The sequence below is a fragment of the Fistularia commersonii genome, chromosome 4, assembly GCF_037954325.1.
Source record: "Fistularia commersonii isolate RoL2024-O1a breed Wild chromosome 4, RoL_Fcom_v1.0, whole genome shotgun sequence".
Lineage (NCBI taxonomy): Eukaryota > Metazoa > Chordata > Actinopteri > Syngnathiformes > Fistulariidae > Fistularia > Fistularia commersonii.
In genome coordinates this window covers 13,235,113-13,261,950 of record NC_141287.1, presented here as the reverse complement: position 1 = coordinate 13,261,950, position 26,838 = coordinate 13,235,113, and the positions used below count along the sequence as shown (strand labels likewise).

The 26,838-nt window shown below is 46.2% G+C and overlaps 1 protein-coding gene across 1 annotated transcript in view; it reads right to left on the bottom strand.

The window, feature by feature from the left end:
* col5a2a (collagen, type V, alpha 2a) overlaps positions 1 to 26,838 on the bottom strand; it is a 38,062-nt gene that overhangs the window by 5,320 nt on the left and 5,904 nt on the right. Inside the window, exons 2-48 of the mRNA XM_086145404.1 lie at positions 15,215 to 15,427; positions 14,525 to 14,544; positions 14,367 to 14,399; positions 14,221 to 14,253; positions 14,058 to 14,111; positions 12,018 to 12,110; positions 11,842 to 11,913; positions 10,581 to 10,625; positions 10,427 to 10,480; positions 10,278 to 10,331; positions 9,595 to 9,648; positions 9,432 to 9,485; positions 9,263 to 9,316; positions 9,113 to 9,157; positions 8,250 to 8,303; positions 8,125 to 8,169; positions 7,542 to 7,595; positions 6,866 to 6,964; positions 6,707 to 6,751; positions 6,523 to 6,621; positions 6,382 to 6,435; positions 6,144 to 6,251; positions 5,477 to 5,530; positions 5,297 to 5,395; positions 5,138 to 5,191; positions 4,950 to 5,048; positions 4,822 to 4,875; positions 4,598 to 4,651; positions 4,457 to 4,510; positions 4,324 to 4,377; positions 4,190 to 4,234; positions 4,006 to 4,104; positions 3,751 to 3,858; positions 3,443 to 3,496; positions 3,178 to 3,231; positions 2,864 to 2,917; positions 2,721 to 2,774; positions 2,535 to 2,642; positions 2,374 to 2,427; positions 2,235 to 2,288; positions 1,981 to 2,142; positions 1,785 to 1,892; positions 966 to 1,073; positions 829 to 882; positions 637 to 744; positions 505 to 558; positions 135 to 242 (exon numbers count right to left, since the gene is read on the bottom strand). Of these exons, the coding sequence (XP_086001530.1) occupies positions 135 to 242; positions 505 to 558; positions 637 to 744; positions 829 to 882; positions 966 to 1,073; positions 1,785 to 1,892; positions 1,981 to 2,142; positions 2,235 to 2,288; positions 2,374 to 2,427; positions 2,535 to 2,642; positions 2,721 to 2,774; positions 2,864 to 2,917; positions 3,178 to 3,231; positions 3,443 to 3,496; positions 3,751 to 3,858; positions 4,006 to 4,104; positions 4,190 to 4,234; positions 4,324 to 4,377; positions 4,457 to 4,510; positions 4,598 to 4,651; positions 4,822 to 4,875; positions 4,950 to 5,048; positions 5,138 to 5,191; positions 5,297 to 5,395; positions 5,477 to 5,530; positions 6,144 to 6,251; positions 6,382 to 6,435; positions 6,523 to 6,621; positions 6,707 to 6,751; positions 6,866 to 6,964; positions 7,542 to 7,595; positions 8,125 to 8,169; positions 8,250 to 8,303; positions 9,113 to 9,157; positions 9,263 to 9,316; positions 9,432 to 9,485; positions 9,595 to 9,648; positions 10,278 to 10,331; positions 10,427 to 10,480; positions 10,581 to 10,625; positions 11,842 to 11,913; positions 12,018 to 12,110; positions 14,058 to 14,111; positions 14,221 to 14,253; positions 14,367 to 14,399; positions 14,525 to 14,544; positions 15,215 to 15,427 (3,344 nt within the window). The remainder of the gene's footprint in view (positions 1 to 134; positions 243 to 504; positions 559 to 636; positions 745 to 828; positions 883 to 965; positions 1,074 to 1,784; positions 1,893 to 1,980; positions 2,143 to 2,234; positions 2,289 to 2,373; positions 2,428 to 2,534; positions 2,643 to 2,720; positions 2,775 to 2,863; positions 2,918 to 3,177; positions 3,232 to 3,442; positions 3,497 to 3,750; positions 3,859 to 4,005; positions 4,105 to 4,189; positions 4,235 to 4,323; positions 4,378 to 4,456; positions 4,511 to 4,597; positions 4,652 to 4,821; positions 4,876 to 4,949; positions 5,049 to 5,137; positions 5,192 to 5,296; positions 5,396 to 5,476; positions 5,531 to 6,143; positions 6,252 to 6,381; positions 6,436 to 6,522; positions 6,622 to 6,706; positions 6,752 to 6,865; positions 6,965 to 7,541; positions 7,596 to 8,124; positions 8,170 to 8,249; positions 8,304 to 9,112; positions 9,158 to 9,262; positions 9,317 to 9,431; positions 9,486 to 9,594; positions 9,649 to 10,277; positions 10,332 to 10,426; positions 10,481 to 10,580; positions 10,626 to 11,841; positions 11,914 to 12,017; positions 12,111 to 14,057; positions 14,112 to 14,220; positions 14,254 to 14,366; positions 14,400 to 14,524; positions 14,545 to 15,214; positions 15,428 to 26,838) is intronic.

Below are 26,838 nucleotides of genomic sequence, written 5' to 3'. Positions count from 1 at the left end.
AGTGACATTTAAAAAAAAAACAAACGACAAAAAATAAAAGCCCAGAGTGAGTGAACCAATGATGTGAAGCGATGCCTTCATGGACCTCACACACACACACACACACACACACACACACACACACACACACGTACCGGGGGTCCAGGCAGTCCCTGCAGGCCGGTGAAGCCTCGGTGGCCCTTCTGACCTCTCTCGCCGTGGTCGCCCAGGTCGCCTTTATCTCCTCTGGGCCCCTGGGGTCCCTGGAAGCACAAAAGCCAAAGCAGCGCCACTCAATTCCTAGTCCCGTGGAAAGTGCGTACCGTCATTAAATCCAAATGATTTCATCTGTATTTTTTTCCCAACACTTCCTGTGCAAAGATGGATTTAAAAAAAAAAAAAAAAAGGTACAAAAATACAGATGAATTCTTTTCAAAATGCAGCTCATATTTTACATTGCTGGAAATCCAGTGAAATTGGAATAACTATTATTATGCGATATTGTTTCCTCTGCCAGGGACTCACCACTAATCCTCTCTTGCCCGCGGAGCCCGGGGGCCCCACCGGTCCTCGGGAACCCTGTAAGGGTGCAGGACAGTCAGAAAAGGGGCCGGATGTCCGAGATTAACACAAAATAAGAAATTACTTTCGACCTACAGCGTCTCCTCTCTTTCCCGCATCTCCTGCGGCGCCGACCGGACCCAGGGGTCCGGGGTGCCCCTGGGGGCCGGCAAGGCCCTCGGGGCCGGGATCTCCTCGGTCTCCCTGGGGGGGGGGGGGCAGGTGTTAAAAACCAAAAAAGAAAATGCAATCCTTTTTCAGGATCTGTTTGCCGTCGGAGGTTCTCACTCGCTGTCCAAGAACGCCTTCCTTGCCGGGAGGGCCGTCGGATCCTGCGGGACCCTGAGGGGACGAAGCAGAGGCGTCAGAGGGCCGCCCGGATGGCCCCGGGGCCATGAATGTACGGCGGCAGATTGGGGACTTACGTCGGGACCGGGGTCGCCGCGGGGTCCGTTAGCGCCGGGTGAGCCGACCGGACCGGGGGGGCCTTTGTCTCCTGAAGCTCCAGTGGAGCCCTGCTTTCCTGGGGGGCCCTGAGGGGTCCAGAGCAGCCAATCAATTAGTCAAAGTCAAATATTGATTATACATTCAATGCAAAAACAATGAAAAAAATAACTAAAATAAAGCTGGTATTATAACAACATCTAATAAAAATAATAATAACAGATTAAAAACAGTATAGAGGAGAAATGGAGAAAAGTGGATCATGTCAGTGATTAGATTCAAATTCAAAGCAAATTGAAAAAAAAGTGAAAGGCTGATTTAATAGGAAGTTATGTTTTATATTATATATATATATATGTATGTATACATGAAACATATATGTATACAAAAAATATATATATGTAAATAGAAAAGATTTATAAAATCAAAATGCAATCAACAGAGATTTTCAGATTTCCCCAAGCTCAGGGTTTAAATTTAACAAGTCTACATATAAAATGCGATTAAGAGATGATTATGGAAAAGGGGGCGTGGCCAAGGAACCCCGGAAATCACCGGCGCTGTGCCGAATGTGTTCACCTGCGCAACAGCGCCATCTGCTGGCCAAAGGGCGCTATTAAATTTTCTTGTATTTACATGTTTTTAATCAGAATTTGAGAAATTCGTTGTATTTTTGAGCAGATTTCACCCCTAAAATGAAATAAATTTGCGCAAATTGCTCAGATAAAATACAGATAACTGAAGAGATGCGGGTTGAGGAATGAGGATGAACAATGATTGAAAAATATTCTGATACGCACCGCTGGGCCTGGAAGTCCGGGCATCCCTCGCTCTCCCCTCTGACCTGGTAGACCCACGATGCCTCTCTGGCCCGTTGTCCCCGCAGGGCCCGGGGGACCATCGGGACCCTGAGGTCACAGAAACCATGATTCGGCATGGAGGGTGACATTGACGTCGGCCAATCCGGACTCAAATCTAGAATCGGGGGTCACCGACCGTGGGTCCGTCCTCTCCGGAGTCACCCTTGTCTCCGGGGCTTCCTGGCGGTCCCGCCGGCCCTCGCTCGCCTTGCCTCCCAGGGGCCCCGTGGTCTCCACGGAGCCCACCGGGGCCCTCCTTTCCGGGCAGCCCCAGGGGTCCTGGATCGCCCAGACGACCCTGCCGAACACAGCAAACCAATGCCGATGCGTTCAAACTCAGTAGAAAACCACCGTACACCTCATCATCCGGTATCCTCACGGCGTACTTACGGTCGGGCCCGGCGGTCCAACTCGTCCTGCGGATCCGGGGAAGCCGGTGGGACCCTGGGGGCGGAGCATGGTTAGCTGAGGATGCTAGCTGCTAACGCTACAGCCGTTATCCAGCTCGGCTAGCTCTTCCAACCCTTACCTGAGCTCCTTGCGTGCCTCGCCCTCCTTTCAGGCCGGCCACGCCGACAGGACCCTGAGGGGTGACCAGACACTTTTACGATACCAGTACTAAAATCACTTTTATCATAAACAATATATTTTTTTTTTATTTTCTTGCATTTCATTTTATTTTGAACTCACAGGAGGTCCATGAGCTCCAGCCAAGCCCTGAGGCCCTGGAGACCCAGCGTCTCCTTTCTGACCGGGCTCTCCGGGCTCTCCCTTCACTCCGGGTTGACCATCTGGACCCTACCGGGGTGACAATAGGGAGTTATTAAGGTGTGTGTGTGTGTGTGTGTGTGTGTGCGTGTGTGTGCGGATTCTCACCGGGGGTCCGCCAAAGCCAACAGGTCCGATGGGGCCGGGGTCGCCTCTCGCTCCCTGTGGGATGAAAGAGTGTTTTAAACCGAACACCGTCCACAAGATCGCGCCCACGCCCGCAAACAGCAGCAAGTGCAGGTTCTACTCACCGGCCCACCTCTGGATCCCGCAGGGCCCGCCGGGCCTTTGGGTCCGGGTTCTCCCTGCAAACGCGCAACCATATGTCAGCAACAGGAATAGCAACATATCACATGTAATAAGCGTGTTATTACATTTTAATAAGTGTGTACGATTGTAATAACATGGTCGTGCGCACATAGTGGAATAAATCGGTACTGACGAAAAGAGATGAGATTATTATTTGTTTTTTTTCTTTCTAATAAAACTTTATTGTTGAGGTCTCCCTGAATGGTGTTATGACATCTGACCTTTATTGTGAAAGGGAGAAAAAAAAACGGCGTACCTTTTCGCCGCTGGGTCCCGCAGATCCCAATGGGCCGACTGGACCTGGCGCCCCCTGGTGACAGGGACAAGAGGAAGAAAAAACTAGCTTCATGTGAAGTTTCTTCTTATCGATCGTCTTACTCTCCTTCCGCGGCGGCGTTTGCTAACTGATGATTTTTATCGCTAGGAAATATGACTCAACGACAAGCTGGTGAGGGAAGGCCTTCGGGGGTCCCGACCTTTGACCTTTGACTAGGTTAGAGACTGGATGTGCGAAGGCTCACCCTCGCTCCGTCGTTTCCAGGCGTTCCTTCTGATCCCTTGTCGCCGATGGAGCCCTGAGGAGACAGGAAAAGCAGTGCGTGAGGCTACGGAGCTCCGGAGGCGGGGCTTCAACAGCTGTCAATCAGATGCGTGATTGACGGAACCCATGTAGGAGAACATGGATTCTCCATGCGGTGAGAACCCAAACAGGAACCAGGAGGACATGGATAATCTACATTTATAACTCAGAGACTACCCAGACAGGATCCAGAAGAACGTGGAGAGGACCAATGCTAGAGATCCAATGTGCGGTTGCTAGGCGACTCACCCTATCTCCTTTGGGACCTGGTGGCCCAAAGATGCCTCTCTCTCCGGGCATCCCCTGCAGTCCCGGGGGTCCAATGTCACCCAGAGCGCCGGCGGGTCCAGGACTTCCCTTCAGGATGAAATATTTAGCCACATTTAAATAAGAAAAAAAAGAGCTTTTTAAAAAAATATGTTATTACTATATAATAACTGTGTTATAACTGTGTAACAACACCCAAGCTTCTCTTATTACTGCGCTGGAATGCTTCAGCTGTACCTTTGGCCCATCGGGACCGGGAGCGCCGGGGATTCCTTTGGGTCCCTGCGTTCCAAGTGCACCCAGCTCCCCTCGCTCCCCTGGAATACCGCGTTCACCCTGCAGGGGGGAGCAAACGCCGTCACCTGCCGCCCCTAAGTTGCGTGGTGACACGGCGGCGGCAACGGCGAAGAGCGCCACTCACCCTCGGTCCGATCTGGCCCACGGCACCCAGCTCCCCGGGGATACCCTGCAACATCAGTCAGGGGAGATTATTGACGGGTAAGGATGCAAGATGGGCGGTCTCAGCGACGGAGGGGCCTCTGCGGTCCAACTCACCTGATCTCCAGGTTTTCCGGGTTCTCCAGGAGGACCTTGATTCCCGGGCAGACCCTAAAAACACCACAGATATTCTATTGTTTAATTGAATTGAATTGAATTGAATTTAATTTAATTTAATGAATAGACGTACCTGGAATCCATTCACACCTGGAGGTCCCTGCTCTCCTCTGTCACCAGCCACACCCTGCGGGCGGGGGGGGTCATGTTAGTGTGTGTTTGTATGTGTGTGTGTGTGTGTGTGAGTGTGTGTGTGTGTGTGTGCAGGACTCACTGGAGGGCCAGGAGGTCCGGCGGGGCCGACTTCTCCATCTTTGCCAGGAGGACCCTGAACGCAACGTGACAGTCAACACTCGCGTCGGGATTTCAAGGAGGTAAAATAATTTGTTTTAAAAGTAGTAACAGAGTAATAAATGTGTTACAAACAGTTAATTACGCCCTTGTTATGCTTATAGAGGATGAAAAGCGTTAAATTCGAGCATCGGGTTCCTGGCTCACCCGTTGACCGGGCACTCCGGCGGATCCCTGTTCGCCCGTCTTCCCTGGATCACCCTTTGAGGGAAAAGCAGGTTCCGGTGAGAATTCAACGTGAAGCTCTGGTATGCTAAGGAGAACTGGAGCCTCACATTGAATCCCTTGGGTCCCGGGACTCCCATGATCCCCGCGGGGCCTCGGTTACCAATGGAGCCCGCCGGGCCGGGGCGGCCGTCCTCACCTGGGGCGCCCTGGACAGGAAGTAGCAGACTGTGACTTTACCACCCGGCGTACAGAGTACAAGCTAACATGTAATGGGTGATCCCAAACCGTGACTTACCAGGGGACCCGGCTTGCCCTCAGCTCCCTGCACTCCTGGGGTCCCGGTGAGGCCCTTTCGGGGGAGGGGACAAACACGTGGGCGGTTATAAAAACCCAAACATGACCGACAGGAAGGAAATCAAATGGAATTAAGGAAAGGTGAAGGTTGTTGTGTTACCCTTGCACCTGGTAGACCAGGTTCTCCTATGCGACCAGGGTCTCCTAGAGACCCTTTAGGTCCCGAGAGGCCTGAAGTTCCACGATCTCCCTGGGCTCCCTGCAGACACAAAGGCACAGATGGTGAGCCTTCAGATTCGAACATGGGACTGAGGATTAAAGCCTCCGGACAGAAGCATACCTTGGGTCCTGGAAGGCCGTCGGCACCAGGGAATCCTCTGTTTCCAGGAGCTCCCTGAAACATGGAGCAGGAGTTGGATTATTCGGATGTCTTCGCGAGTTGGGTGTGCGGCTCAGGGTCTGGGGCACTAAAAGTTTCCTTAGATCCCTCAAAAAGCTTAAATACTTAAATCCAAAGCTTTTATGGCAGGACTCCTTTAGGCCAGTGATCCTGTAGGCCTAATGTTAATTATGCTAAGCTAACTAGAAGGAGGTGGTTTCTTATACAACACAGAGAAAGGAGGGGCGTCGATCAGGATGTGTTACAATGGAGACCACCTTCACTTAAGACATCACCACTAACCTGAGGAAAGGTGACTAAAGAGGAAAGGTGTCTCAAGAAGGTGGGGAACGGACAGAGAAGGGAACCCTCAGGATGTTCTTTTTTTAAAAAATTTTGGGTTCTTCACCAGAGGCGATGAATTGATCAAACAATGACTTCTTCAATGAGAATCTGTTGCGGTTCAGTGATTTTAGATCCTGGATTAAATAATCCTGCGCAGCGGTAGCCTGAGTGATCTCCATATGAGTGCGTCCCCGCCGTCCTATCTCCCGCTCCCGTCCAACTGAGTCGTGAGTGAGAACACCTGACGGCGGCGGGTCAAAGATAGATATTCAAGCCGACTCACTCTCTCGCCGACGGGCCCCGGGGGGCCGACCGAGCCGGAGTCTCCGCGTGGACCTCGCTTTCCTTCCTCGCCCTGGGGTCCGAGGGCTCCCTGAGAACCTTGTGGACCCTGAGGAGGTGCAACACAAGGAACCTGTCAATCATCGCTCTGCGTAGAGTATGCAAGATGCAAGTGAAATATCTAAACATAAATGAACTTATGAAATCACCACGTGGACATTTATGATTTTCCCCCCTACCGTTTCTCCTTTGGGTCCGGCTTCTCCCTTGAATCCTGGGACACCGACGTCTCCCTTTAACGAGAGTGCAAACCTGGGTTAGCGTCTGTCGCCGTCAGGGAAGCCATCAAATCCCGAAGCTGAAGCCCGGAGCCGATTTACCAGTTGTCCTTTGATACCAGGCTGTCCGGTGCTTCCCTGAGGTCCCGGTGGTCCCGCAGGTCCGAGATGGCCGCCTTGACCTTGCGGACCCAGGTTTCCCTGCGGAAAAGAATCGACCATATGACCTTCGCAGTCTTCATAGTCACAAAAGTGTGGGTGTTTCTGCAAGTGGAGCTTTACGTACCACGGGTCCTTTGGCACCGGGCCCTCCGTCCGTACCCATTGGTCCCTTTGGAAACACGGTGCCAGCATTAGATGACAAAGAACTCCAAACCAGCCAAAAGAAAAGGATTCAAAAGTTGCCTTGGTGGATGTGGGAGAAGATGGAAGACAGGACTCTTACCCTGAGGCCAACTGGTCCAGCTCTCCCCAGGTGACCGGTCTCTCCTCTCTGTCCCTGTGGGCCCTCTGGACCCCGGACTCCAGTGGGCCCTGGTTGTCCCTGCAGAGAAAAAACGCGCAAAAATCCTTGATTTCTTTGACATCACTGTAGACAGCGGTTCAATTCCAGTAGCACACAAGTTTGTGCTGCAAGCAAATTAAGTGCTCATTTATGCTCAGCTTCCATATGTAAGAAGGGAAGTCAGTTTAAAAGGTCGTCAAACATCACCGCCCACATACGGCGCTTGACGTTGCCATGGTTGTTAAGCAGTACATCCACTAGAGGGCAGTGGAGGGGTCAGAGTTCACTTCCAAAATTGGAGGTGACTCAATGTGGCAACATCCATGGTGGCGTGTGGAAGGAGAATTCTTCTCCCTGGTGATGCTGACACCATGTCTTCTGCTTCTTTGGTCCTTTAGCTGATGGCACTCGTGCATACTGTGCAACCCTGCTCCTCCACAGCCTCTACTGGTACTGCGGCGTTTGCTTATTTTGTCTACGCATCTGCAATTTCCCCAGGAATGCATGGAAGTGTGCAGGAAATGGGCGCAGAGGACGGGTAGGAGGCTCTCTCCGCATGTAGATTTGACGTTGAGCATCAATGAGCCTTATGAAGTTCTTCTTTTTTTCCACTTGCCTTCATTCCTGGGTTTCCTGGGTATCCTGGAGGGCCGCTGATTCCCAGAGGACCCTGGCATGAAAAGACAAGGACAGTGAGGCCGAAGCACCGCACAACGAAACAGCAGTCACCGAGGTAACAGGGTCCATCCTCGTGGAATATTTCACCCTTGGTATCTAGTGGACTAGTGGATGAGCAGCTTCTTCTTTTCCCCTGTATTCTCTCTTAGTGGCTTCCTCTGAATTGCCACTCCGCCTTGGCATGATTAACACCTGAACAAGCCATCTGTTGTAAGAAATAGCTCCGGAGGAGATCTGGAGTGCACTGTAGGATCCGGCTGATGACAGCTGGATCCAGAAAACTGGCACCAAATGGAGGCTTGTTCCCTCTTTATCTTTCGCAGTACTTTTCAATCGACAAATTGATGCCTTCATCAGAGATCTGCTCCTTACAAGACACCAAGAGGCAACATAAGTGTGAAGTAAAACTCCCGCAGGCCACCATAGAGCCTCTGTAAAGGGGTCAGAGTCCCCATTGCCATTGCTCGCTGTCACTATATGCTAGTTCAGCATACATTTGCACACTGTAAGCATTAACTTACCATTGGGCCTGGCTTTCCAATGTTGCCCGGGAGACCACGTTTACCCTGGGACAGAAACAGAAGTCACACTGGTGAACTCCTCGGCTCCAAAAAGAAATCCCTGAAGTGAGGTTTTTCATGCTTACCGCTACACCTCCGGGTCCAGAGCGCCCCCTTTCTCCAGGCATGCCTGCAGGACCCTGTTCAACACAGAGGGTCATCGGTCAGAAAGTCCACCACTCAGCGCCAAGACTTCCAGGGTTATCCGAGATTATCTCAGCCGTGAGTTGTACAATGAGCCGTTCGGAAAGGGACAGAAGTAGAACAATGTGGAAGGATACTTGAAGCTGTTAGATTGATGTTTTATTTACAAATGCTAACAGCTGACGAATCGGGAACCCAACCAAAAATAGCTTCAGATTTAAATCTCATAACTTAATTGGGCCCACGGATTATCTGCTGAGTCTTGGCGGACGCTCTGGGCAGCATGAGCAGCAGCAGACTTGTAAATCGGTCTTGGCGTGGCTCACTCAATGACAAACTGACTAAATTCCCGACCAGCTTATCTTTCTACAAGTGTCTGCAAACAATCACAGGCTAAAATGAAAACAAATATAAATCGCCTGGGATTTTAGAGCTGATAGCTGCAGGAGATGGTCAGTTCCAGTGATGGCGAATCTACTCTTGAAATGGAAAACCGGGTGAAAACAAAGGCTAATAATTTAGCTCCTGGCTTAAGCCGTTAGAAGCTTACTTTGCCTAAAAAGGTCATCTGCTAATGACTTATGAACTTCGACATTATTAAATGATTATTCCAGGCCATACATGAAAACTCCTTATCGCACTAAACCTGCCATATTAAATCTAGGTGTGTTACAACCACCATTCATTTCTGGTTCTAGGTGCATAAACAGTGGTAGAGGAAACAGGAAATGAGGTTCCGTGATACTGAAAGAGGCTACTAGAACCTGCTAGCATTAGCTCTCAAAAAGTTTTGAACATTTCTCACCATCGGGCCCGGCCCTCCCATTGGACCAGGGGGGCCTGTAGCACCCTGGAAAAAAACAAAACATGGAGACGTTAGAGCGGGTGCAGAAAAGGATCGATAAAATGCAAATATTGATCAATGGTCGATAACTCTGCATGACAGTATGTTCACCTTTGATCCAAGAGCTCCTTGTTCACCCTTTAGACCGATTATTCCAGCGTGTCCCTGTTGACAGGAAATACAAAAAATAAATACAAAATTGAAAAAAAAAAAAATCGCTCACTGTTAGCAGGACAAGTCTTCTCTGGGGACCATCATAAGTTGGGGAGGTCTTACTCACCCTGTGACCCTTGAGCCCGGGAGGCCCGGGGGTGCCAGGAAAACCTCGAGGTCCCTGAAAAGTTAGCGGGGATCGCACAGCTTGGGTTAGCATCGCAGGAGCGGGACGTAGAGGAGTACAGGGGTATTTAGGATGTTTGGATGAGGGGGTAGCGAGGACTTACAGCCGATCCAGGGAATCCAACTTCTCCAGAGTTTCCTGGTTTGCCAGCTTCCCCCTAGAGCGAGTGTACCATATTAGCATGTTTACACGTCATTAGAATGCTGGACTACTTGCATTTGTACTTGAGCTAACGGGAATTGAAAAGGTCTTTGAATTAATCCTCTACGGTATCCTGTTTTCTACCTCGTTCCCAAGTTAGGTTGATTCTCACCATTTCAGACAATAAACCTATGCATTTTTACATGGGGCAAATTAGCTAAAGTGATAAATTAGCGACTGCTAGCCAGGCAGAGCATGGAGGGTGTTGCCCCGACAGTGAAAGTGTCCCTTTCAGCGAGAAAAAAAACAAAACAAACAAATAAACCAGAAAGGATGTTTAACCAAAGGCTAATGCTAGCAAGAAACCGCAGTCAAGGCTAACACTAGCATCAGTTTTGAGAGAGCTAGCAGAGGACGAGCCGATCCAGAGATGCAGGTTCATCACTGACTATGGTGTTTAGACTTCAACCTAACTGTCTCTCATGATCTGGGGGGTTGGGCCGTCAGCATGAAATGAGGTACTGGATTGGTAAACTACTTCTTGGCTAATTTGTGAAGGTTAAGCAGGTTTAGAATAAATAACATCTATGAAAACATGAATAATCCATGGAAACGCATGTGTGACAATGGACTGAAGTTACTTACATCTTCGCCTGGTTTTCCAAGGGGGCCCTCGGGTCCTCTCTGGCCGCTTTGACCCTGAAGGTCAAAGGTCAGGCGTCAACAAAAAATCAGTGTATGACAGAATTTGTTTGCAAACAATCTATTGATGAAGAAGTAGAAGGTCTACCCACCATGGAACCAGGATCTCCGACGTCTCCATGGGGCCCTTGAGGTCCAGGTTGGCCCTGAGAGGTGATAAGAGAAAACCCAAAAGATGAGATATTCTTGGTCTGTTTTTCGCTCTCCTTCAGGGAATCTCTGCTAGTATGAAATTAGAGTGCTTACGGCAGAGCCTTGCGGTCCTGGGGGTCCCCTCATTCCGGCCTCACCCTGGAAACCAGTTCAAAAGATGAAGGCATGAATTCCTGAGAGTTAGGCATCGCTGAGGGTACCAAAAAAAATCTGCGTGATGTCTTCAGGGCTTTCGTTTATTCACGATCTACACTGCTTTACGCAATATCTGGGAGGCGAGAGGTGGTGCTTAACCTAATTTAGAGACTTCAATGAACCTGCTGACTGATTGGTGGGAGGACAACGGAGAACCTGGACAGAACCCAGGCAGGAGAACAATGAGAACCCGCAGCAAGAACCCACACGATATCTAATTTCCTTAAAATGTCAAGTATCGCCTGTCTGTGTGCTTTGGACACTTCCATTCCTCCCTTATTTGCACGGATGGAAAGTTGTTAGATTTCACGATGACTAAAGTGCAGCCAACGCAGAAGAAGAAGAAAAAGAAGACCTTCTCGCAGGAACTGGAAACGGAAAGATCTTGACAGTTTTATTGCTGTTTTATGCGAAGCCGTTCAGATGAGTAGCCTCTCCAGGCAACCGGAATCGCCAGGACACGCGAGAGTAGCAAATTGTCAGGCCCTCAAGTACACAAATGGCGAGAGTAGCATGACACTTGGTGTGGTCTAAGAGTCAGCTGGGGGCAATGACAGGAGGAAGGTATCTTAAGGTATCCCTGCAGGAGGTGTGGTATTTGTATTGCTTATCACTTTCATTTCGAGCATACAACTTCAGTACTGACCATCTGCTCTACATTCCCTCTGTTTCCTTGTGTTTTGAGTGTTTTAGTGAAGAGATTGTCGGGCGGGGAATCATTTTAGCTCCAATTTGGGGTGTGGGTCCTCTGGATTGGTGGCTCCAATGGAAGCAGCAGCGAACCTTAGAGCCTAATTCTGATCCTTGGCACCTCTGATGCTGATACTTGATGCAAGACACGCCCGGTGTCTTGTTTTAATGACAGAAAAACAAGCCTATCCCGGAGAGTGATGTAGGGTTGGGGATGGGAAGGGGTGTTTGGATGAAAGTTCATGCACATTGCGATTGGCTTGCAAAAAGTGGCGTGCTGTCACTTTAAGAGGTGGCAGGAAGTAGCTCCTAAAGATATACAAAAAGTTCAAACAGCCTGTTTGAAGGCTGCAGAGATGTTGAAATCATTGAAGAAGCTTTCTTCTGATCATTATTTTTTCATTTCTGATCTCTTCATGGTAAAATCACTGCTAATTGATCAATCGGTTGATTGATCGATTGTTCTTACCCTTGAGCCGCTCAGCATTGCCATTGGTCCTTGTTTCCCATCGAAGCCTGTGGCCATGTGGGCTCCCAGACCCTGCGGGTGACACACACACACACACACACACACACACACACACCATAAGCCTCGGGGTCATCCTTGAGGCGGCCCCTCCTCGGGCCCCTTCCTGCCGGACTCACCCCGGGGTGCGACGGTTGTCCCGGTGGACCAGGTTCACCAGGCTGACCCGGAATTCCGGGCTCGCCATCGTATCCGGGGCTTCCTCTCAGACCCTGGAGGACGGACAAGGAGGACGGAGGAGGAGAAGAAGTTTAGCGGATTAATTGTGCATTTTTTTTTTATTGCAGAGGAAACTACGAGTATGGGAGGGAGATACCAAATGGTGACATGGGAATGGGGGTACTCAATTATAACAATTCTTTTTTTAATTTACAATTATTTTCAATTTTCAGCATAACTATCTAATGTTATATTATGTAAAGTTAATAAAACATTAATCAGCAATTAAAATGAATTAAAAAAAAAAAGTTGGATGATATGGAATAAAAATATCACATATCCTCCCTGACGAATGTGGATCATCTGATTGTAAATAAAATTAAAAATAGAATTAAATCTGTACTCCACATGTTGACACACAGCCTCTGTCATAAAATCAATAATAAAATCCAAATATATCCGGCAGCCTGTTTTTCAGTTTTGTATTTTTGATCTGAGTCTAAAATTGAAATAATAAAAAACACTGCATTTCTCCTTTTCGATGAGGAGTAGTACAAGGATTCATATGGCCGATGTTTTGTACTTAATAATAGCACTGTGTGTTATTTTCCTGTTCACATGATTTTAATTTAGAAGTTAATAGTGAGTATTGAATAGTAAACAATTTGTAATGTTTCAAATGAACCTAGATATATTTCATCTTTCTGAATTTTTTTTTTTATTTTTCAGACTTTTTCCTCATTTTATGTGGTATTCAAATATGAAAAACAGACTGATTTGGGTAAAAACTAGATTTGTGTTTTGTGTTAATACATGAAAAGTATGTCACCCATCCATCTTCTACCACTTATCCTGCACATGAAAAGTATGCCATTTGCAGTAACAAAATTCATGAAATAGTTCATCTGTATTTAATATTAATGGTTCAAAGAGTGTCAGGCTGAATAGTCGGCCCTCACCAAATATGGCCCTCTTTGCAAAAAATTTGGACACCCCTGAGTTAGAAACTACTTGTTATTTGACAATAATTTTATCATTATACTATAATATTACTACTACTAATAGAAATATTGTCTATTTACTATTTTAGTCTTTCATTTTTTTTCTTATTTCTATTTTTTTTCTAATTTATCTCACTGAATTTGTGTATCTTTCAACATATAATCATAGTATTAATTACTAAAAAAATATTAGAAAAATATATATTTGTTTTTTTTTTTACACTTTTCTGTTTGAATAGTGATTGGTTGATACATGGACGGATATATGGATATATGGATTGATTGATTGATTCCATGTGGCAAAATATCAAATACCATGTACTTTTACTCTCATGTACTTTTAAGTGAAAAGCCACACGGAGTACTATGCAGAGTACTACACAAAAACTATTGTAATTTTCGGACTATTAGGCGCACCTGAACATAAGCCGCACTTTAGAATAACTAAATAAATATTTGTTTACATATATCAGCCGCACTTGTCTATAGGCCACAGTTGTCCAGATTGTAGCATTAACTTTTAATTAGATAGATACCAATAACATCAACAAATACGTACTGGAAAATGCTTTTTTTCCAGAACAGTGCCTGTAACACTGGCTCATGAAAAAGATTAATAATAAATAACACAAGGGAATGTGTGGAATTGAACGGCCTCAGAATTTCACAGTAATTTCATTGGTCCGATGTAACGAGGCCGAATGTTTTGGCGGCGTGAAGCTCGTTAGCACAAAAAAAACATAAATTACCCACATTGTTGCAAGTTGCAGTGTTCAAAGCATGTAAAAAAGTAGCGGCTTGTGGTTTGTAAATTAAAGTAACTCCTGCATTAGGGGACACTTTCACTTGTGATACTTCAGTTTTCTGCTTGTACTTTTCCCTGTGTATTCCTCACCTCTGGCCTTTTTACTAATTATATAGTAATACTACATGATACAAGTACTTTAGTACACTGTGTACTGTGTGGAAAAAAAGGGTGCGTAATCCTGTCAGACTCACCGGCCTTCCTTTGTTTCCACGGGAACCTCGATCTCCTGGGGAGCCTGGTGGTCCCTGTTTGGTTAGAAAACAAAAATCATGCATGAGCACTGATTGATCGATCGATTGATTGATTGATTGTTCAACCAAATGGCTAAGCGCTGATGAACAGGGAAATTCTCACCATCGGTCCTGGGCGCCCTCGGATGCCCACCACCTGCGGGCAAGGAACCAGGACACTGAGGTCAGACACACACACATGCATAAACACGCACACACACACACACACACACACACACACACACACAGGAACTCTTTGAAAACACTCACCCGGGTGACTTCGCCTGGTTCGCCCTTCTGGCCCTGAAATCACAGCAGAGGCAGTTAGCATCTCACACACACACACACACACACACACACACACACACACACACAGATATATGTACATATATGTATATATAAAGATATAGATTAAATAATGAGTTTACCTTATAAACTGTCTCCCCACCTGCAGAACAAGAAGGAGAACAAATGAATAAACTCATTATTACATTTATTTCAGGACAGGAAGTGAATCTGATGCAGAGCGAAGACGGTAATGACAACGGTTGAATGTGTATCTTTCGAGTGAATGAGAGGGTGAAAACTCATATAGTAAATGAGAGGGCGAATGGTTGAATGTATATATATATATATATATGTATATATATATACTGTATATATATACATATTGAGTGAATGAGAGGGTGAACTGTTGTGTGTCTCTCTGTATAGTGAATGGGAGAATGAATGGTTGTGTTTGTATTGATGAACAAATGAGAAGGTGAGTGGTTATACATATATATATAATATATATATATGAGAGGGTGAACAGTCATATGTCCATCTATAGCATGAATGAGATGGTGAACTGTTGCACGTATATAAATGTATATATACAGTGTATATGAGAGGGTGAATGGTTGCCATGGCATACAATATAATCCATAACATGAATGAATGGATGAACGGTGTTGACAAAGAAGGACGGGGAGAGACAGAGAAAATCCCTCTATCCGCTAATAATCTCCACAGAATCAGTCTGTCAACAGAGGCATGTTTGCAGTACATCCAATAATTAATGTATCGATCGGTGCGTGTGTGTGTGTGTGTGTGTGTACGATCCAATGCAGACCCACCGAAGCTCCCGCCGCCACCTGAGCCTCCCTGGCAGATGGGGCAGCACTCGCCCTCGGGGACGACCATTTTCTCGCACTGGACCAGCTCCTCGCACTGGATCTCGTCGCACAGCACCTCGCCGTGGTCGCACACGCAGATCCTGCACGGCTCCGGCTTCCAGATGTCCCTGTTGGAGTACAGCTGACCGTCCACCGTGCAGCCCACATCGTCGCCTGCAGAGGCACAAACACACACACACAAAAATTAAAAAAAAAAAAAATTATGATAATAAATAACTGAAACTTAGTTATAAACCTGATGGTTGAAGATACATTAATATGAAATATAATGTGATTGCTTATCGTTCCATGATAATTTTGTAATAACTTGACGTAGTGAATATATCATTTCACATGATTTCATTTTATATGATACAACAATCTATTATACTATATAATATGATATGACATGTTATGATATATTATATTCCAATATCACACATGATTTCATATTTTATTCTATTTTTATTTATAATTGATATAACATTCTATTCCACTCCGTTCATATTATTTTACATTCAATGATGCAACACTATAAACGATGATATATCATATTATAATTGTTCACACAATTGCATTTTATATGATAAAATAATGTATTATACGATATAATACAATATGATACGATATAATGTATGATATGATGTGATATATTACATAATATGATAATTCAACATCTCACATTTATATTATTTGATACATTCTATTCTACTCTACACATTTTATTACACTTCATATTATTTTACATTCAACGCTGTCACATTATAAAACATGATATAGTATAATTATATTATATTGTATTATATTATATAATGTTATTCGTCCTTGGTTGTCCAGGTGACCTGTTTGCAGTCTGACCAGCAGGTGGTGGCACTGAGCCTCAGAACGCAGGTAAGTCAGGTGAGGCGGCGGCGAGAAGAAGAGATGTGGTGTGAATTAACGGTTCAACTTACAAACAAAACTTACAAAAAAAAAAAAAAAGAATTAAAACTTGGACACATACAAGTCATGTTTTTATTTTTTCTACTTCCACAATTGATTTACAACCAGAGAGTCGATTTCCTGACCCGTTTGGCGTCTTTCCACAGCCACACCGGCGAGCGCCACCCAGGGCGCGGTTTCCCCCCGTATCCGCCATGGTTATCCATTGCCAAAACAAAGCAGAAACTCCCCCCGGCAAACATTTTGGCTTTATTTCTGAGAGGAGAAGCGCGGCGGAGATGTGAGGCCTGCAGCCGGAACAAACCAACTGGCTGGGGGAAGACGGGGGGGGGAAGACGGGGGAGGGGGGTTGGCAGTGAGTCAGAACCACTATCTTTTGCTTTTTCCAAAACAGGAAGTAGAAACTTCACACGCCAGCTTGAGAAAATAAATGCCTTTTTGATGAGAAGAAATATAAACCTTGATGACATGTTTTCTCTCCTCCAAACTCCCGTCAAAGTGTGTAGTTAGCGCTTTAAAACGACTCGTTCCTTTGCTTTTGGACGGCGGTGACTGTAGAAGTTTGGAGTCGCCATGGTAACAGGACCCAGAAAAGAAAGAAAACAAAGAAAACGACAAACTGCTCGTGTTAGCGCTGCTGAGTTTTGAACCGAGGTTCTGGAGTGGATCTTGAAATCCGGAAGATTACGGACAGATTGAATGAATAAACTAGGAAACGCAAGCTAGCCAACGAGCTAGGAGTTGGCACTTTGGCTATCTCCTCCACTTTGCATTCAACATCCGGTTGTGCTCCTGACTGAGCTAATGGCACCGCGGCGCTAGCCAGAAGACAAACAAGCTAGCCGATAGTTGAGGACGGGATACGACAAAAGGATTTTGGCGCGACTTGAATCACTATAAAAACCAAAATCTGACTTTATAAGAACATATTTTAAAATAGACGTCTTTTCCTCCCATTCTATTTCCGATTTCCGATTGTATCTTGAAATCCACCACTCATCTGGAGAGACAATGATTGCTGGCAAAAGATTCCAGACAAATGGCGTGGCTAAGCTACAAAAAGCAAGCTGGCCAACAAGCTAGGAGTTAGCTCTTTGGCTACCTCCTCCACTTTGCGTGCTACATATGGACTCCTGTTCGCCCCTCCTCCTGTTCTGTCTTTCTGGAGGGATGACGTCCAGCTTTGCTTCGCCATGATGCTAGCACAAAGAAAAACAAGCTAGCAGGCCATAGCGAGAGGATTTTGGCGCCAAGTATCACATGAATTACTACCAAAATATCACAACGTTGCATGAACATATTTTAAACAATTGATCTTTTATAGTGGTTTCTTCGCGACTGTCCCCGTTTTTCGGATTCTCGAGGGCGCCGGGTTCAAAACCATTTCAGCGCTATTAGCTGTTCCCTCTCGTCTGACTAGGTTTGAAATATTGTTTTTTTTTCCGCAGCACGTGTTATTACAGAGGTACGACCGCAACGGCGAGCATGCCGTGGGGAGAAGGAGTGGTGGCGGCGACAGCGTCGGCGGTGGCGACGCCAGGCGGCCATTTGTTCTGGTGGGTTTGAGGGATTTTCTGTCTCTCGCTAGTCTTCCGAAATGAGGGGGGGGTGACCTGTGGTTTCTATTTTTCGGAGGACGTTGAGCTTTTTCCCCTCCGCTCGGCAAATTCGCCGCAGAGTCGGCGTGACGGGACGGCGGTAAGCTGGATTTTCCACCAGTCAGCTAATACTGCACCCCCCCACCCTTCTGAGAAAACATGGTGTTTGAAGCCGCCATGACTCGAATGTCTGCACAGATTGGACCCCCCCTCCGGCTTTTTGGAAAATACAAAAAAAAGAAGAGGCACCCCTCAGGGGGTGGTGGGGGGGTCAATGATTGGGGGGTCCAAAAAAATGACAGCATGGAAAGGATGACTCACTTCAACTAAGTCATTTTCTGCTGGACAAGAAAAAAAAATGGAGTCCTGCCCTCAAAGAAGGGGACATGTATTTTATTATTCTCAATATTATTATTGTTATTATTATAATTATTAAGATTATTATTTCATTGTTTTTATTATAAGAATAAGAATAAGAACAACTTTATTTATCTCGAAGGAAATTGTTGTGTCAGAGTTTCAAGTAGAACATAACAATAATAAATAATAGGAAATTGTATAAACAGTAAAAAAAATAAAAATAAAAAAAGGGAAAGGGGGGGGAATAAGAAATACAAATAAAACTAAAACTATAAAGTGTCAAAGTCGAGGCTATAAAGTGTTTTAAGGTCTTAAGTGCAAAGATTTGAAGATTCCCTGCAGCTGAAGGTAGAGGAATTAAAAAGTTATTATATTATTGTCACTATTTATGTTCTTCCTCTTCGTCTTCTTCTTCTTATTATTACATTGTTATCATATTTACTACTATTAATATATTGTCATTGTTTATTAATATTATAATTATTATTATCATTTCTTGTTACAGTTATTTTTTACTATTACTATTATTATTAGTAGTGGTATATTGTATTTTTTACTATTACTATTATTATATTGGTTTTAGTAATACTATTAGATTTTTACCAATATTATCATCCTGCCAGGGTCCAAAAACATGCTACAAGGCTCAGCTCCTGTGCCAGATGAGTTCCAGCTGCCGGGACGGGGAGGTGGAGGTGCATTGAGGGGTCGCCGGTGGATTCACGCCAGCTGTGCTTTACCATTTCCACCCCACCTCCCTCTGAGCTGAGAAGGTTTATCTCGACCTTCTTATCGGGGGGGGAGCAGAGCCGCCGTAAACAGAGTGGGGAATGACCTCTGACCTCTGACCCCTGACCCCCGGCGTGGCAATGTCTGATTTCAACAGGAAATAAAACCGGGGTACAGGATGATGTAACGCAGAGCATTGCATGGAGGACCAAGAGAAGTCAAAGAAAATGGAATAAAAAAATGGAAAAAGATGTATATATATTTTTCAATGACTTTTCAGTAATTTCAGAGAAAATATTCAGTTTTCTTTTTGGTCAATTTTAGCAGGGGTACTTTGTCGCAGCTAATTTGAAGCTAACCAGGGCCCCATTTTCAGGCCTTTTGTGCTAATAATCAATTAATTATCTGATTAACATGATATTTATATTTTTTAAGGTAACTTGGGTGCTCTCATGCTACTTTACGGGGTCATTTAGTCTTTGGGGGTATTTCAGGGGGGCGAAGTTGATGTTACATTATATTGCCAGACCTTGAAGTTTGGAGGATCAGTCCAGTTGGAACATGCTCTCCCTCCCTTCAGCTTGCACAAACAAAAGCTCGGTATCTGTTAGGGGGAGTGTGTGTATGTGTGTGTGTGTGTGGGTGTATGTTGCACTGTGTAAATGTTCACGCTGATTACATGCTTGTGGTTTTCCATCCCCCAATTATAACACACACCTCCACCTCCCGTCATATTAGCATATCTCTTAGCATCTTTTAGCCTTGCATCCCGCCTCACCTTTGACACAACACTTTTCCCCTCGGGGGTAAACATGGCGAAGACAGATGGCTCTGGAGCCGTCCGCCATTTGAGAATGTAGATCAATGACATTGTCGTTTTTTATGTTTTCCTTGCTAGGTTGCCGTGGATACCTTGAGGAGACGTCATCTAATGACTAATGGAACCGTCCACTCACTCTAATCTGAAGAATGCATGAACAGTCTCCCTCAAAATTTGGCTGCAAAACACATAGATTAGCTGGTAAGTTTTTCCCTGAGACTGATTTGCTGAAACTGATTTAATGGAACAGAGTCAGTGGAACTGGTTTGCTGAAACTGATTCACTGGTGTGGATCCACTGGGACTGACTCACTGAAACTAATTCGTTGAAAATGATTCACTCAAACTGATTTGCTAAAACTGATTCAGTGGAACAGATTCTGTGAAAATGACTGCGGGAAACTGATTGACTGAAATTGATTGACTAGTACAGATTCACTGGAGCAGATTCACTGACACTGATTCATTGACACTGATTCAGTGCAGTTGATTCACTGGAACTGATTCAGTGCAACTGATTCACCAGATTTGATTCAGTGCAACTGATTCACTGGTACACATTCAGAGGAACTGACTGTGATAGTGATTCACTGAAACTGATCCACTGGTACAGATTCACAGGAGCGGCTTCACTGAATCTAACTCACTGTGAGTGATTCTGCAAAACGGATTCACTTGAACCGATTCACTGAAACCATTCCCACAACAATGACTGCGTGTTAGCCAGGGGGATTGTGGGAAATACCTGCTCATTCGTTCATTTGCTAACGAACTTCAGCAAGAACGTCTCGTCTGAAACATCTACTGCAACAAAACATCATCTCGAGATGCCGTGTATGCACGTGTGTGTGTGTGTGTGTGTGTGTGTGTGTGTGTGTGTGTACGCTTCGCTCTGGGACGAGTCTTGGCGGAGCGTCGGACATGTGGTTTCTATTGAGCGGCTCCAGCGCTCATTCCAGAGCGGGCCAAACGAAACACGCCCACACGCTTTGATAAACGTGAACAATGTGTAGCACCAGCTGCCTGACCTTTGCGCGCACACACACACACACACACACACACACACACACACACGCACACACACATTATAAATAAGTGTGAGTGCCAGTCAGGCTCAGGACTAGCGGAGGTTTACCAAATCGGCGTACACCAAACACGCGACTTTCAAAATAAAGCAACGTTTATTCTCAGAGCTTACACTCTTTTATTGCCTCATATAAACAATTTAATTTCATATTTTCAGGACATTCTTGGTTTCACTCCCGGCCCCATTCGAATTCTTTATCCAATCAAACACCTGGATCATGTGACCGCTGCTAACGGCGTAACAGAACCCAGCGACTCGTATCGCCTTACACCCTCCGTCCGATTTTTATTAAAATACAAAACATTTCGTCTCTGGCCGTCCCGCTGAGCGAGGTCATAAATTCCAGTTGAACCGAGCCCGGGGGGAACGTCTTACCCCCCTGGACCTCCTCCTCCTCCTCCCACCCTCCCCATCCGCCCCCCCCGGCGTCTCCACGTCAGACCAGCTCGCCGCCAGATGTGGAAGGATAAGCTTAAGCGGATTCTGGACTCACAGGAAGTGGAAAGGAGGACGTTTCCAGAAAAGAAAGAAGGTCACGGTCTTTGATTGGAAGTGGAAGGGACGGATCGCTAAAAAAATAAAGATAAAAAAAAAATGATTGATTGAAAAAAAAAAGGAAAAACTAAATGTATAAATTCCCCCGGTAACGCATCCCCTTCCAGACTCTTTAATTAATCCAGAAACGTCTGTAAAAAATAATAATCAAAACTGTCATTATTTTCAGAACCTGAATATTTGTTTTACAAATAACCAGAATTTTCGTTCAATGTTCTTTCAAATATCTTTCACTGTGGTCGCTACCTAACGCCTGGTGGTGGGTGTTAGCATCATTCAGGGATCTGTTTCAGCTCCCCTCTGGTGCCAATTAGCTCTCTGTGTTTTAGCATTGGCTAGGATACTCACAGCCGATGCTAGCTCCCAGGGTTAGCCGCCAACCAAATCTAATATTAGCTTGATTCTGTCTCTGCGTATGCTATATTAGCTGCTTCGAGAAGTGTGTTTGCCACCTGTTGGTCATAATCAGCCGCCTGCTAGCCTGCTAGCTGTGAGCTAACTTAACTTCGGACGGTAAGGCGAGGAAGAAAATAATTCCTGTTTTTTCCAGATGTTTGCGCCAAATTCTGTCAACCGACATCATGTTTCTGAAATTATGGGAAGGATTTCTCTCCGGATTATTCTATGTGACGCTGACATTTCCCGTCGACATGCAATAAATCAATCGCCCAACATGGACGACAGCGAGATGTTTCCTCTTAGGATGTTTCCATCGCTTCCTCTCTGTTACCTCCACGACTCCAAGCCAACATTAATAAATCCGTATGTCGTACGAGGCCCGACATCGGAGCTGTAAATCCTGCCGACACCACGGGGGTTTAGGTGCACGTCGGCAGCAGATGTAGCCTTCCTCTTTAACTCCGCCTTCCCACCGCCAAAGTAGATACATTTAATCTCCTGCGAAGATCGATAACTCTGAAAAACGGACTTTTGCTGGAAGGACTTCGTAGAGTAGAAACCCCCCCAAAACAAATGTGGATTATTTAGTCTGGAACAAAATAATGAATAGCATGGAAATGTTGCTTTAATACGGGGGTAATGATCCGCGGAGCTCTTTTTTTATTATCCGCTGACAAATCGATACCGCCAGATGCTTTTATTTTGAAATCGGCGCACGCCCGGGGGAGGTCTGCGGCCCCTAGAAATCATTGGGGAGTTTAGCAGCATCCTGAATTGTAAGCGTCAGGAGTCCCGCGTTATCCGGAACACATCTGCCGGCCTTTTCAAGTGCAGACGACGCTCGGGGCGTTGGCGGGAACCTGGAGCCAGGCGGCTGATGGCTAATGTAGTTGCATTCATGACATATCTAGTAAACCCGCTCGTCCCCACAGAGCAAAAAAGGTGTGAAGGAACCCATCGAAGCCCCCTCGTGGTCAAGTGTACAACAAATACGTACACTTTAACTTGACACGCGAAACAGAACAAAAAGCGCCACATAAAGCTAACAAGAAAATACAAGGTAATCATCTGCAAAAGTGTTCACCCTGTAAAGTTAGTAGCACCCAAAGTGCTGCTTTATAAGTACCTGAGATAGTACCTGCTATTTCTGTCTGCACCTGCTCATTTGAGGTTCTGAGCAAGCTGCTAAAATGTGCGTAGACGCATGGAGAATGCCATCACCGAACATGGCGGCACATGCTAGCTCATAGCATGGGCTAGCACAACGGTTGTTGTGTGAGAACGACGTTGCGGTGGTTCGGCGCCGCCCTGCGACAACAACGATGACCCCGCCCGTATAGCGGAGGAACCGTGACGTAGCGGAACACCATCCCAAACCTTGTCGCGCCTGAACTGGAGAACGGCCATGAAGAATGAAGCCCCTTCCAAAAAGTTCAAAATAAACTGTTCAACACACACACACACACACACACACACACACTAACGTGCATTTAATCATGGGACCCATTGGGAGTTGGTGGTTGCAGAACATTTTCCAGGAGTATTTACATTTCAAACACAGTGGGCCATGTCTGCATTTGATTCGGGCCCCTGAAGATGGGACCCAGATTTAACAAGGGCGCCATCTCCAGTGTGTGTGAGTGGGAGTAGGGTAGTTTAGGGTATTTAAGTGAACGGCGGGGGAGTGCACATGGAGTTCTGTGACCCCGCAGAAAGCCTTTTGGAGCAGAGTTTTTGGCTCCTGATCTACGTAGATGTTCCTGTTTGGAAAATGGAAAGGGTGACCTCACCAGGTGAGCGGAGCATTAACGTCATCCGCTGTCCTGACTACAACTTAATGGAAAACACAGGAGGTTGGGGAGGATTGAGGGTTTTCCAGGGAGGTCCTTTGGAAAGATGAGGGAATGGGTCGAACTTCCCCTTTTTATTGAGACGCTTGTAAACGGCTCCTGGGACCCGACATCTGGGAAAGTGGAAGCTAAGACACGAAAACCGCGGCGAAATGTAAGCTGGGCTAACAAGCGACGGAACGAAGAGAGACGTGAAACACGAGCTGGAAATGGGAAATAAAAGTGAAAAATGGAAACAGAGCCTAGGTAGAACACGAGTTCAACGGCGCCAGGGAGGAAACAAAGAAGCTAGCGCGCCATACGAAGCCAAGTCAGATGCTAAATTGTGGCTACAAGCTGAAGGTATCTTGTAAAGCAAACCACGCGAAGCAGTAGAAAGTTAGCATTTCAAAAGAAATATAGATAATAGAACCAATTACCGAAGCTAAAGGATAGCTTCTGCCTCTCAGCAAGAAGGTCACTGGTTCAATTCCGACAGGGGGGGCTTTTTATGTGGACTCAACATGTTCTGCCTTTCCTCCTACAGTCCAAAAACGTGAGAGGGTGAAGAGTAGTATGTTTCTACGTGCCAGCAGGGTCAACAACACCTCTCATCCAATGGCAGCTTGGATCAAAAAGTAAGCTCAAGAAATACAAACGGGCTCCTCATTTCGCAAAAAAAAGTGAATTGTTTCCGCCGTTTCTGCTTGTGAGCTGAAACAAGTCACGTTTAGGCTAAAGCTAATAAGTCACGTCACGTAAACCCAAACACGAGTGTGAGCTTCGAGCAGAGCCGAAAGACACAAGCAGGACCAGAGACTAGAGCACGAGCTAAGGAGCAGGCAGAAGCTAGAAGGTTTCAGCCGTCCCCTGCTTATTTTAGCTCACAAGCTGGAGTTGAAACGCGAGCTCAGGAAAACCAAGCTAACGCATGAGCCAAAACACACTGCAGAGGCTAAGATATGAGCCGAGGCAGCTAAAGGAAACAAGCGGAGCCCAACGAGTAAGCTTAGCATGAGCGCAGGAGTGCGCGGAGGAGAAGCTAGTCCCTTCCTGCTAACAGGAGGAGCTATTGACGGCTGGAGACACAAACATAGGGGTTGCCCCCCCCCTCCTGTGATGTCATCACTCATTCAGAGCCCCCCCTGACCTTTAGGGGACCAGCAGAGTTTATCACTTTCTCTTTATTGCTAAGTGGGGCCCTTGATGTTTGCGGCAGCCCTGAGGTCCTGTTTCTTTTTTTTCCTGTACATTCCGGAGCCAAGCAGGAGGTTAGGTCAAAGGTCACGTGACCTCCATGATGGATGTGAAGGAGGCCCCTGGACACATGGGTTCCTCATGGAAAATTATTTACACGGGGTTCACGTCCACCACAGAAGTACTTCTACCCAGAAGTACACATGTGCATTTTGTAGTATGATGTGATTTCATATTCACAGCATGATTTTTCCCAATGGGGTCCACAGGGCAAGGTGATGAGGCTAACAGCTGGCAGCTAACTGTTACACAACATCCTGTCGCTCTGCTAGCATCTCTCCATCGGGCTTCCAAGAGCAACCTCTGGCAGTGGGTGACTGGTCTCTTCATAAAGCTGGTGGCGATGCTAAGATGCTAAGCTACCAAGCGACTCCAGTGTTTGTTGGGGTGTGAAAATTAATGACACTGTTTAATCCGATCTCGATCTGACCCCATCCTGCCGACCGACACCACCCCCTGGTGGTCCGGCGGAGTCGTAAACGAACCTCCTCCACCTTCTCCGACTCCTGTTCGATCAATTCCAGCTTTTTATAGCCAGAGTTTGAGGCAACGGCTTTGGAAGGGAAGAAGAATAAGAATAAGAAGAGAATGATGAAATGGGATCATATAACTCACATCTATTATACACACCACTTCATGTTGTTCGTGAGGCAAAGCGATTCCAGATGTCACACACACACACACACACACACACACACACTTATTGGCAACAACGCCTCAACTGCTTCTACTTCACCGTCGTCCTGCTTCACAGTTGCTGCCAGACTGAAGATTGTTTCCTGGATGAAACTACAACCCTCTCCTTCCACCCCCCCGCATTTGCCAATCGCCACAGTCTGTTAGCCCGTTAGCATGTTAGCCCGTTAGCCCGTTAGCCTGTTAGATCACATTCTTTGTCGCCGTGTCACTGGCAGCTGTTTGGGCCACGGACATGTTTCCAAAGACATTAGCAGCACGGGTTGTTAAAAAATAAAAAAAATGGGAGTAGCTGTCAATCATCGCCGAGGCTAACAAGGGCAATGCACAATCAAAACGTGCTCCCTTTTTTTTTTCTCTCTGAGCTCATTCCAACGTTGGCTGAACTTCCTGTCCCAGGGGGAAGATAGGTCCATCGGGACGCGCTGATGGGAGAGGAAGAAGAGGAGGAGTTACATCTGGCGCTTGCCCCGGATGACGACTTTCTCCTGACCTGATTTACCCCGAAAAAATAGCCTCGTTCGGACTCCTGGCTGAAATGTGAATGGACGACACAGGCTTTGGGGGGGAAAGGGGGTGGTGGGCGATTTCTTGCCCGAAGTGATAATAGCCTTGAAGAATAAGTGATGCCCAAGAGCACGATGGGTTTTTGAACTTGAATTTGACACGGTGGCGAGGTTCGCGGCGAATTCGGCCCACGAGGCGTTCAAGGACCCGCAACTTCATTGACCTCAACGTCATTCTGGAGAACGCTTTATGTAAATGTCGCCTTGTTTTAAAGCCAGAAAGCTGCACCCTCCTCCTCCTCTTCCTCCTCCCAAGCATTTATTCGATGAAATCATGCAAATGGCAGCCACGGGTCGGACGGTTGCCTCGTTCTGACGGACGGCGTTTCTCTGAGAGAAGGGTTTGTTCTTCGGAGGCCGGCGTCGAAGCGAAAGAATGCGTCTCCGGTCTGGGCCAAACGACCCCTGAACATCCTTATGCTGTATTCATAACACAGAGATGTACAACCATTCACCCTTTCATCTGCATGTCCTATGAGTACAAGAAACCATGCACTCATTTTTTCACATGTCATAAAGAGATGGAGGAATTAACTCATTCATTCAAAACAATAGAGAGAAATGCACTAATTCACGCATTCGCTCGCATGTCAAAGACAGATATGCAACTATTCACCCTCTCCTTTGCAGGTCACAGAGATCTGAAAACATTCACTCATTCATAGATCATAGAGATATGCAGCAATTCACTCATTCACTCATAAATAATAACGTGATATGTAACAATTCGCCCTTCACAAATAATAGA